Below are 12,823 nucleotides of genomic sequence, written 5' to 3'. Positions count from 1 at the left end.
TATAATTAAATTATGAACTCAATTTATTTACTAGATTCATTCTCTGTTAGTCATTTATTACCTGATGCTAAATTTCCAAAATGTATGAAATCCATAAATAAGAACTTTTCATACTATATTTGAAATGAATATTTCCATGTTTCATATTGCAATTTTTTACATGTACATGACAACCTTGTGTACACAGCATGTGATTTAGTTATAAAAGAAAACATCAAAGTCAAGTCTGAAAATCAAGGGTCTATCTTGCATATAATAACACAAACTGATGAGTGTTTGTGAGATTAACCTTGGGTTTCTAAGATCATAGATACATCAAAGTTTGCAGGGGAGAGAGGGGGGGGGGGAGAATTCAATCTTTGATGATTTAGTGGGTCACCCTTGAATATACATCCCAATGAACAATTACTTTGTGTACATAATACATATCACTTCATCGAAACTTTTAAAGTACATATGTATATAGGAGCCACCAATGAAATAATTTCCCCATGGGACACTGTCCCGGACAGTGAAAATTTGGCTGCCCACAAACATTGACATGAATGAATTGATTCTACATTACATTTAACCATAGTTCTGTTGCAAACCTCCATTTGTGTTGGGTAAACCCTGAACATCTCTCTCCACAGGCCAAACACGGCTGTCCGTCGTCCACTTCATTTATCAACACATCCTGTTAAAAACAGCAAGAATTCAGTAAATTTTTATCTAGTATTTCACAAAAATCTTATAATAAAGTTTTCCAAAGTTTCACAATTTTTAATATGCTCATATCAATATCTTGACTTTTAGACCATAACCTTTGGGTGACCTTAACACTAGAAAGAACAAAACTAAAATTGCAAGTCTCTCTTTCACCTGACCCCAATCGTACATTAAATGGGTATATAATGAATGATGTACGATATGCAGTTGTTACAAAATACATATAATACAGTATTTACGTAACAAATATACTGATGGGCAAGCTTACAACCTTTTAGACTCTTGTTGACTCCTTTAAACCAGTATTTAAGCGTTCGAAATTCATAGTATACAACTCGCAAAAATTGCAAGTTGAAATATCCAAATTGCGAGTTAAAATATTTGTAACTCACAAAAATTTGCGAGTTGATATTAGTCTTTATAGACTGGATGTTTCTAAAAACAGATAGTGCAGCTGGTTTTCATTTAACTGTGACATCATAATGCAATGACATAACAATGCCTTGTATGAGAAGATACTGAGTATTATAAAGAAGGATTTTAAGACATTTCTTATTAACTGATTAAAAATAATAAAACAATTGTAGCCTTTTGATTCGGTACAATCCCTCGATATATAGACCTTAGAGAAAGCATATCGACCGAGCACTTTGTGCTCGGTCGATATGCTTTCTCTAAGGTCTATATATCGAGGGATTGACCTCATCAAAAGGCTATAATTGTATATTGTGACGTCAGTACTATTGTTTCTTCACAAAAGAACATTTCCAATTTTAGAAACAGCAGGTTTATAAATTTTTAAAATAGAAACATCCAGTCTATAACACTTTTTATACTTGATCATGTGATCCAGTTTGAGCCAATCAGATAGTTGGAACAATAAAGAAAAATAATAATTCATTGTAATTTTCACCCAAGAAAGAAACATTCGTTTCAACCCGGTTTTAGTCTGGGTTTCTTTCTTTAGTAACTGTTTATATCTGCCATTTTTACATGAAGAAACGTGTCATTTCATGATCTTGTTGAAAATTAAGATGCTTTTTAAAAGATGGATAAATGGCTGTTTATTTTTGAAAATATTTCATTTTAAATTTGCGAGTTGTCTTTTGAAATTGCGAGTTCATTTTTATCGTACTCGCAACTACTTGCGAGTTATAATTTTAGGGAGTTTCTACCCGGGCTGTAGATGTCCTTCTTTAATCATCCGTCCTCTATGTAAGTTCTGAAGTCTTTATTTTGATGATCCTCAGTACTGATATATCTAGAGTTATCTAATTAAAATATAGTAAACAATGAGATTGACTTTACTGTAAGCACTTGTGCATTATACATATATTGAAGCAGTCTGTTGGACATAAAACATGAATGCCAAATTAAACAGTCATGTACATGTGTAGTCTCATGTCTGATAAAGTTTGAATTTCTATTCAAATTGGTATGAAAAATCACTGATGGTATGACTACTATATTTAGGGACCGGTAGTGTTTGCTAAATTAATGTGTATTCCTGTATTAAAGAGTAACAAATGCATTAATTTTATACAATGAGAGAGTTAGTAAGACATTTTTTCCATCTATTTTAAAACAATAGGGATTATTGTTTAATGATTAATGTAAATGGTTTACATTATATACAAAGTGATCAGTATAATATAAAAATGACAGTGACTCATTTCTAATTAGCAAGATTTTTAATGTTACCAACACTTAAATAAGAAAACAGCTTCAATTTCCATTGAATATCAATAACGTATGCCATTTTATTTACTTCAATACAACACTTAGCTCTTTAACATTGAAAGTCAAATCCTTCATTAACTGAAAGGATTATGAAATTAAAAATAATTGTGAAGGAACTTATTCAATATTGGACTTTGAATGATTATTAAAAAAAAATAGGTTTACATACTTTAGACTTGGTATCCTCCATTTCCCGTATATGAACTTAAATACAAAACCTAAGTGTATGACTGTGTTGAATAAAGAGCCGTTGTATTGAGGCAATCACGTCTCACGTCTAATGTGCTGACTGACGTGTAAATATTACCTAATTTTGCATTTATAATCAAAACACTTTAAAAACACCTGAAGCTTGGAATCCCACCTTTTCTTGGGCTAGATTCTAGCTCTGTTTATTCATAATGCACCCCAGCATATCTTATGTCTTACATAATTCCTCTTTCTTTAATATAATCCCCCATAGGGACACCATATGATGTAATGATTTTAAGTTTTTTTTGTAGGAAGAGAGAAAAGAGGAACTTATGCATAAATTGTGGTAAACATAATGTACATAATCGTAGGAAGTTCACCTGTTAAAATATGTAAACATAATAATAATGGGATTGTTTTATAGTCATGCAATATTTTTATCGAAAATCAAAATGAATACATATATGAGAAACCACTATTATAGATAAACAAAGATATATTCATACATCAAAACTCCTATTTATCACACGTTTATTGAAAGGAGAAAAATTTAAATTAGTATTATAAAGAAGATAAAAACATTAAGTTTATCAGTAGCTAAACACGATGGATCATTTGGGGAGTGAAAAGTTTGTACACTCATTTAAAACCCCTAATCAAAGGTGGCTTAATCTCAGTAAGATGGTGCATTATGGGTCAGTGAAGAGATTTATCTCAATGAAAAAAAAACTCCCTTCACAGTAAAAAGAGAATACCAGGTTTTTTTCAAGAGTAAATATTTCTTTCAGATAAAAATTAATTAAATAAAAGTTTAAAGTACAATATTCCTGAGATGTTGTGTAATTTGAAATATAGCCACATTTGCTGTTTATAAAATATTAAAAATAAAGATGCATTAATTTAAATGTGAATTTAGAGATCAATAAATTCACCTAAAAGTGAATTGCTTGTCAAGTTAATGTATGATTGAGTCAGGTATGTCTTTTCAAATTGCATTTTAAAACTTTTAAAATAACTTAATGCAAGAATCTTTTCAGTATGATTTTTTTTCATATGCAACTGCAAGTAACACATGTCTTGCAAAGAAGATCTAAAGAAAAAAAAAGTTGGCCTCTCCCCGATCAAGCACTGATACATGACAATAAATGTCTACAAGTGAGTTTTAATGTAAGACCTGTCAATGAAAAAATAACAAAAAGTTAGCAGCTGACATCACCAAGCTAAAGTCTTATCTCAGTCTCTTATTAGGTTCCTCCTCATCCCAATCAGTTTCCCTTAAATTACTCTGTACAGTGCACATATATAATTATCGTAATTTTAAAATTCACTGTACATTCTGTACGGCTCTGTAAACTCAAACGGGCTCTGTAAACTCATCTCCCTCACATCGCCTGCATGGAGCAGTGGTTAGAGCGTCTGCTCTAGAGTTGCAAAGTAAGGAGTCAATCCTTACGTCGTGGGTTCGAATCCCACTGTGGGAGGGGGAGACTGGTCCTTCGCATGAGACTGTAAAAACGGAGGTTCCCTGTTGCAGTAGGTGCTGGCACGAAAAAGATCCCTCTCTGCTCGTTGGCCCCGAGTGCCGAGTATAGGACAAAATTTGCAGCTCTCCACCGGCAAGTGGTGGCGTCTCCAAATTCTCAAGAGGGATGTTAAACAAATTACAATCAATCTCTTCTTCCTCACAAGCTGCTCAACCAAATGGACATAACTTGTCCCCTCCCACTCCCCTCTTGTTCTTTCAAACCTCATAAATGTGCATGCAATCAAAAAAAAAAAAAAAAAAAAAAAAAACACAAAAATTTTATGCAAGCAGTCTATAAAGGATATGGTATATGAGGGATCAGAAAATAAAATATGTTTGAGCTTCTACTAGATTATATCCCCTGAATTCTTGCACTGCTGACCTTAAGCCACCAGTGTGCCTAATTGCAGATATTCAACTACCTGATGATTTAATTGACTGATAGCATTTTCTGTTCCTTTACAACATAATTATGATTATAGATGATGTATTCTCTCCTAAAATAACAGGCTTATATCAAACACCTGAAAAATGCTAAACATCCCCAAACAATTTATCGACATTTAACTCGATCTTGGCTAAACCTCCATACATTTAGGACTGCATAAATTCCATAATCTCTCCAGAGATTTTGAGAGAACTGTCATTTACTCATGTCCAAAGCCATATTTTTAAATTTCTCTGGATTGAAATTCATTCTGAATTTGTAGCCTGAGATAAACTACCAGTAGCTGGTGAAATTTTTAATTTTAAAGACATCCATTGATACCAACCTGCTCACATGATATTACAATTTTTGGAACATTTCCTCGGTCCATCTTACAGAATTCCAGGAATCAAACATGTCTAAAAATTTAACACCTGCAGCTAGAGAAGTCACACCCTTGAAATTTACTCCAAAAGGCCACTAAGTTGTAGTACAACTCAGAGTAAATGTTTGAAATTCAACAATGTTCAATATTTGTACACCGTTATCTTATGCTGGTTATAATCAAGGTCTATACACACACTCAGTCATTATACTACCCAGTGTCTAGGCCACCAAATCACTGTCACTTTGGTTGAGGACCGGGCCGTCAATAGGCCAGATAAGATGTCCAGTGGGAGTCTTTTCACCAGAAACAGTAGGCAATTATGCTGATTACGCACTAATGTTGTAAGTCAACATCACAGATAATCTATCAGGGTCCCCATCAAAAAGCCGAGGGCTCTCCATCCGACACCATACTAATCCCCTTATTTCTGCCACAAGTCCGAGGACTTTCTCTCTCCAAACTGTTAAATGGCTGAGCCCCTTTTTGTGACAGCTAGCCAAGTAAGGAAGCAGGGCAATAATATGGCAAAGTCATCAATAGAAATATGCCATACCATCTCGTATGACAATGTGAGGAGATCCATTGCCAATTTAAAAGATAATCCTATTTCCGCCACTGTCTCGAAATAGGGCTCTCTTCAGCGTCTGTACTCGAGGATATTAATTGTTCATTATTCAAGGCACTAATAAGTAAATTTAATAATATCACTAAAATTATTATGATTTAATTAAGGGTGGAGCCCTTTAAAATGACTAATGGAAGTTGGGCACAGGGAGGTGAACTTTTAGATCGGTTTAGATAACCAGTAAATACGGTCACCAAATATACCAGGACCCAAATCTTTTACCAAGCATGAATACTAAATGGGTCATTACTGAAATATATTGACCAAAAACAAATCAGTGACTGTCACAGTTGAATATACTGATATACAGAAAAATGAGGGAAAGTAGTGCAGTAATTAACCAAAACCTGAAAAATAATATTCCTAATTACATGCTGAAGGTCTTTTTCATTATCAAATTTATTTTGTACTGTAACAATGCATGAGTCAACAATGAACTAAATACAAAATTTCCATATTATGTATTATACTTTCTTCCCGAGTTCATTGTAAGGTAAATTCTCTCAGACTTCTTATTATTCAAGCGTACATAATGAATCAGCCACGGGGCAAATCACAGAACAAAATCTACGGTCCACCATATAATGAATAAAACTTTGAATTTACCATTTTTATATAATACTTACATTCACTCTTTTATGCATCCTTAAAGAATAAATCCAAATTCAATAATAAAAAACTGCAATTAGCCACAGGTTTTTGCTACACCTCCGACATTAAAAATTCAGCTCAGCTATGATAAATCAGCATCTGCTGTACCTGCTTCAGAGTTTGTTTTTTAATATCTTCTCGATATTTTTCTCCCCCCTGCTTCCTGGTTATACAGTTATATAGTCCCACCGCCTCCTCTAGATCAATTACCATGTATCTATAAAACATTTTACGATGTGCCTTGCACCTCGCTCATTCATATTGCCGTGTAGTACGTGTTTTGGGTCTTCAGAAGATAAAATACTTGTTTGTGTACTGATTAATACATATTGACATTATACTCCTGATTCAATATTGCCCTAATATGTTTTATTTATTCCTCTATATTCTTAGACCTAAGGTCAAGCAAGAGGTCATTTATATAATGGACAATCAATGATAAATAATGAAAAGCACCTAATTCAGCATTTAATTATTAATGCACCAAAACATTATTACTGTGAAGTATCTGAAAATTATTCCAATGAGCAGATCTTTATTTGTATCCCATGTCCAAAATATTTCTGTATTACCAATTTTTCGGAGATTTTTCTCTTTTCTATGTCTGTCAGGGTTAACCATCAGGAAGAACCATGGTGGTTTAGATTCTCAAAGACAGGAATCAATGGGTGACTTCTCCAGATTCCTTATCCATGGTCAAGGTCAAAAAGATCAATACTGCATTGTTACTGACTGCTGTCAGCTAGGGCTCTCTCTCTCCCCCTCTCTCTCTGTGCTCTTCTCTCTCTCTCCTCTCTCTCTCTCTCTCTACCATTGGTAGCTTTGTCCATTTATCAGCTCATCCATTCTCTCTCTCCATATATGTATTACATGTATAACAATAAGACTTCTAAATCTGGAATGTTGAACCTGTTGTCCAGAAAAATCTTATCAGATAACATTAAATCCATATTAAGTTACTATAAATGGCCTAAGACTGCCAAATAAAACGCAATCAGTGAAAAAAAAAAAAGTTGATAAAGAGATTAGAGAAGTCATTAAATGTTAAATTCCCATAAGTAAACAATGGGACTTAAATTGATAAATTATAGGTTTTCTATGACACATTATTGTCCATGTGACATATGATACATTGACTATCATGATATATAGTGCTAAGTCTGTGTATGATTCATCACATACCATGATGTAGTTCTAAGTCTGCATATGATACATCACATATCATGATGTAGTTCTAAGTCTGTATAGAATACATGACATATCATGATGTAGTTCTAAGTCTGTATAGAATACATGACATATCATGATGTAGTTCTAAGTCTGTATAGAATACATGGCATATCATGATGTATAGAATACATGACATGTCATATCATGATACATGGCATATCATAATGTAGTTCTAAGTCTGTGTAGAATACATGACATATCATGATACATCAAATCATTTCAATATATCCGTATGATAAGCGAAATCGTAGTTTTTAAAGTTGTATAGAATACAAATTGATTTGTCATACCAACAGTGAGCAGATTACATAGAATATGAGTCCTTGAAAGTTTAATTTTTTTTACTTCTGTTTTATTGAAAAGACAAAATTCAACCCCGTTATTATTCCCCGATCGCATTTATTTACGTTTTGGAAAAAAATCACCGGCCTTAAATGGTTGAGTACTGCTAACGCTGCTTGTATTTCATCGTAATATATCAATCAATCCCATTATTTTGAATTTAGGCATATCAATAGCCATTAACAGTACATCGTACGCATTTAATTTCAAAGTTATGTTTTTTTTTTCCCTAGATCTGTGGGGGTTACATGTACTATATTACGTTTATGTTTAGTCTCGATATGTCCGTATCATATATGTGGACGCAAAGAATTTAACAGTGAAGAATTTATAAGAGCAATATATTAATTATTCACACCTTTGTATATCAACTGGTCAATCAGGCATAATTACTGTCACCAACCGTAACGACAGTGTAGAACTTCAATATAACTGTTATGAAAACAACTCATTATCACCTGTGGGGATGTAATATAAGTTTCAATATATCCGATTTCAATATAACCGTTATTTTAATGCAAAGAATATGAGAAGCAAAAACTGGGGATTTATTTCTATTTCAAAATAAGCGGAATTTCAAAATAAGCGAGTTCAATATAAGTGGAGTAAGCTGTAGTTCTATCTCTGTGTAGAATACATGACATATCATGATGTAGTTGTAAATCTGCCTATGATATATCACATACCATGATTTAGTTCTAAGTCTGTATAGAATGAAATATCATGATTTAGTTCTGTTTGTGTAGAATACATGTCATACCATGATTTAGTGCTAAGTCTGTATAGAATACATCACATACGATCATGATGTACTTCTAACTCTGCCTATGATTCATACAAGGTATCATGATGTGGGGCGTCTTAAGTAATGTACTAATTCCTTTGTGATGTGAAATTCTTCTTTCATTTGGATCATTGATGATAAAATGTGCATGCTTGTATCTACCATTGTTAAATGTTGAAAGACAAATAATTATCAAGTTCAAATTGTAATTAAAAGCAAGTAAATAAGTTTTTCATCACCAGACTTTGTAAGTTTCCTGCAAGACTAAACAGTGAATTGATTTCTATTTTGAACAGTATAACAGATACCTGCAAAATACACTGTCAAGCTTAAAACATAGAGAGGTTAATTAAAGGATTAATTCAGCCATCAACTATGATCAATTATTTTGCAAGAAATATTTGTAAGTCTTTTTTTTTCAACAGTTCGATCAATTCTGTGGCTTTTGTTATTTAATATATAAAATATTCAGTTTCTTCTTATTATTGAATGATTAGCATCAAAGCAAGGGAGGGAAATCTTTTTTCATTGTTAAGACATCAATCTTTTATGAAGAAATTAAAGCATGTATCATTTATTCATAGCAGTATAATGGCTGATGATTTATATGTATAATATTTCTATATACACACAGTGGCAGATTTAAGGCTGATGATTTATAAAAAAAAAAAATGTATAATATTTCTATATACTTAGGAATGGTGATGTTCCTGTCTTTCCAGCTCTGGCGGCATTTTGGATTTCATTTTTTGTTCAAAAGCTAAAATAAATCAATAAAATCTTACAGCATGATCTAAACCATTTTTTTTTCTCCAAAAATGAAATTTTTAGTATCCATTTTCCCAAACCATGGGCATCATATCACACTCAATGCACAGTGCTTTCTTCTCTAAATTCTCCTCCACTGATTTTGATCTTATAAGAAGTCAGTAAAAGGGAGACAAATCAGACATTACATTATCTCACAGGTGAGGGCCCTCTAACACTTTTACGTGACTGCGTAAACATAACAAGTTTTGCCTATTGTCTGATCATCTTATTCAGTAACATGTTTTTGTAACTAAGCTGTTTGACACACCTGGGGGCACGGTGACATACTCTATGGATATATCAGTCATTTAAATAAAAGAGAAAAAAGACAAAAATATTTGTGCATTGAATTATCCGTAGAATACTGTTTGCTTTACAAAGGATGCATATTACATGTATTAGCTAGGCTTGAATTCATGACCAAGTATTTACTCTAAATATTATCCTAATTCTTGCGACTTTTTTTTTTTACTTCACGTCAAATGTCAATGTTATTAACACTACATTAACAAGTGTTAAGAATGAGCTGAAGAAAGGAATTAAATACATTTAAACGACACATCCCGTTTGATATCTTATGACTTCACTTAACATTCTTTAAATACAAATACAGTCAGAAAAAAATTATGAAATATTTAAAGATTGTTTTCATGTTATTTTTCTTTAATTTTTTGTATTCAGGAGTATTTGGTATGCCTAAATTAATTGTCTTATACAAGTTAATACTTTCGATATTCTCTAATAACCATGCTAGATTCTTGGCTGTTTTTTTTGTAAGTGTGCAGGTTGAGTGCAGGCTAGATTAATCATACACAGCCGAAACGTTATGTGGTTCATCTACACCTGTTAGTTCTATTCAATCAATAAATTTCTCCCCCAATAGACCACACAATTTAAAGTTTTACTTTTTTTTCACTAGAATGATTTGAAGTAACTTTGCTAAACATATATACATGTACAGATTAATAAAACAATTAAAAAAACATCACATCTAAAGGATTTTTTTAAATTTGTTTCTTGATATCCCATCTAAAGGATTTTTTTTTTAATTTGTTTCTTGATATGTAATTTTTTTTCAATATGAGAATGATACCTGAAATTCTACAGTTAACTCAATTTTGAAAAAAAAAAACTTAAAAAAAACAATACAGGTGTAACAATTAAAATACCGCGTGCATTTTTCGTCTGTAAAAATAAACAGACACATTCATGGACAGGTACTGAGTTGAATAATTACAATGAAGTACAAGACTGTACACTAAACTAAAATTCTAAAGGCTAGCATTATCATCTACCTGTAACAGGTGCGAGCGGTCAATACACCACTTACCGGCTCGGTGTAATTCAGGAGGGGCGTGTCTCCACTGTCATGATTACCGATGAAGATGTTGTCCACTATTTCCGAGGTCCCCTCTGCAATCACTATTCCGACATCAGAGTCGACTCCCGCCATCAGAATTCAAGTAAAAGTTCGACAAAGTATGGCGCGCAGTTGTCGTCTGCAATTTAGAAATTAGAAACAATGTGTAAATTATGCGTGGTGATTGTGTACAGTGAATTACATGTTACAAACATTGATCGATCTGTAAAACCACGTAATTAATACAAAAATGTGAAAATGACGTCATAATTAACACGGATACCTGGAAATTCCAGATATGGTATCGGATTCCTTGGGGGAAGAAAGCATTGCATCTTCGCTACAGAAGTGTCCGATTCGTTTATTCTCATCTCCCAGATGAGGGTAAGCGAATCGGACACTCGGCTAGTGAACTGGTATATGATATAATTGAGGTTGTTGAAGTCCCTGTAACATAAACTTATTCGTTAATAGCCGGTCTCGACGTACATGCTCGAGTTAAGTTAGGTGACATAAATAACATAGTTATGCAGGTGAGAGCGGAATATTACTTTATAGATACTCAGGAGGGGGAGTTTAAGATGAAAAACTTTTGTCAAACACTAAAACAGTTTTTAGTTGGCTGTTATAGTCTATGGTCAGTTTAACTTCTAAATATGAAACTGTGATGTTTTTTATTACGAGTTCAGTTCCATTTTTCGAGTCGACATATGAATGGAGTTTATTATTGTTAAATGCATAAACATTATCGACATATCGGCGTAAAATATGAAAGCCATAGTACCATCCACTAAAAGGTTATAGGCAAGGTAAAAGATTTTTACGGACAAGCAGATAAATAGATAAACAGATAGACGGACGGGACAAAAACTATATACACTGTACCCCCAAATCTTCGATCACGGGGGCATAAACAAGTTTAGACGCTAAAGCCCCCCCCCCCCTTCCCCCACCCCCGTTGCTACATGTACACTAGATACGTATATGCATATCTAGCAGGGGGATTCCCTGTCATTGTATCTAGCACTTTAAGGTGACTTCACGCCATTACACATTTATGTATATGAAAATCTAGCATATTTAACATATTATATGCACTGATCATTCCCATTTATTTCGCTTGTGCTTATTTTAAACTATAAATAGCTAACTATTGTCTTTCTACTATTGACTAGTCATAATGCATATTTTTTATTAATAAATAGAAAATATGTCAGAAAGACAATATATATTGTATTTATGACCTATGTTTTTCGGGGACAAGTCACATACAAAATACCCCCCCCCCCCTTAAGTATTACATTTCAATCCATTCTAACCTTATCCATCCCAAAGTTCTTCTGTATCGTAATTCTCTTCAAAACTTCTCTATAACTATTGTAAAATCTCGTGACATAAAAACTAAAGCCATATTCTCTTCGACACATATGCATTACTTTACTTAATTATGAAAATATAGGACTGCATATATTTTGAAGTCTACAAAAATTATACATACAAGTGCTTTTTTGTTTATTTTGTGAAATGAAGGTAAAATAAGTTTCAAGAACCGACTAATTATATTTCTCAGGTTTACTGCATACAAACATATTAAAAGATAATAGGAAATCTTTGTAAATGTTTAGAAACCTGAACTTACCCCTACAACAGTCTGTGTGAGAGATTGGAAAATATAATGGCTATAAGCAAAAACTAAGTTAATGGTCTTCTATTTTTTTTCCAGTCTTGTATATAAAGCTACATGTGCATGCTGAAACAAGTGCGCGTGCGATATTTATCTGGTATATACATTAAGGCATATTTTGTACACAGAGTTGGTAAAACTGTATATAGATCTATCAATTGATAGAATTGGCGGAAGCTAGCGTCCAAATTACCACTTCACGATTAATGAATCTTCCCGAACAAAAGAAAAAATCAAAAGAAGATATTTTTTCTACTTCATGCCGCTATAACTAGAGGATTTGTTCGGGCACTTCGCGCGCGTTTTTTTTTCTTTTTTATGTTTCCGAACAATTTTGCCTGATATCTGACAGAAAGA

At 32.9% G+C, this 12,823-nt stretch overlaps 1 protein-coding gene across 5 annotated transcripts in view; it reads right to left on the bottom strand.

The window, feature by feature from the left end:
- Nucleotides 1–10,896, bottom strand: part of LOC134262070 (four and a half LIM domains protein 2-like) — a 46,715-nt gene extending 35,819 nt beyond the window's left edge. Inside the window, exons 1-2 of one of the 5 annotated variants that reach the window (XM_062744454.1) lie at nucleotides 10,753–10,896; nucleotides 591–676 (exon numbers count right to left, since the gene is read on the bottom strand). In XM_062744454.1, coding sequence (XP_062600438.1) covers nucleotides 591–676; nucleotides 10,753–10,875 — 209 coding nt within the window. In that variant the 5' untranslated portion in view covers nucleotides 10,876–10,896. Of the gene's footprint in view, nucleotides 1–590; nucleotides 677–2,617; nucleotides 2,654–4,938; nucleotides 5,516–6,231; nucleotides 6,379–10,752 lie in introns of those variants that run through there. The other 4 variants (XM_062744455.1, XM_062744458.1, XM_062744456.1 and 1 more) reach the window with 4 other exon arrangements.
- Nucleotides 10,897–12,823: the final 1,927 nt, after the last annotated feature.

Source organism: Saccostrea cucullata, unplaced genomic scaffold (genome assembly GCF_032062105.1).
Source record: "Saccostrea cucullata isolate Sc308-1 unplaced genomic scaffold, CSIRO_AGI_Scuc_v1 ctg2756, whole genome shotgun sequence".
Taxonomy (NCBI): Eukaryota; Metazoa; Mollusca; class Bivalvia; order Ostreida; family Ostreidae; genus Saccostrea; species Saccostrea cuccullata.
This window is presented reverse-complemented; position numbering and strand designations above follow the sequence as displayed.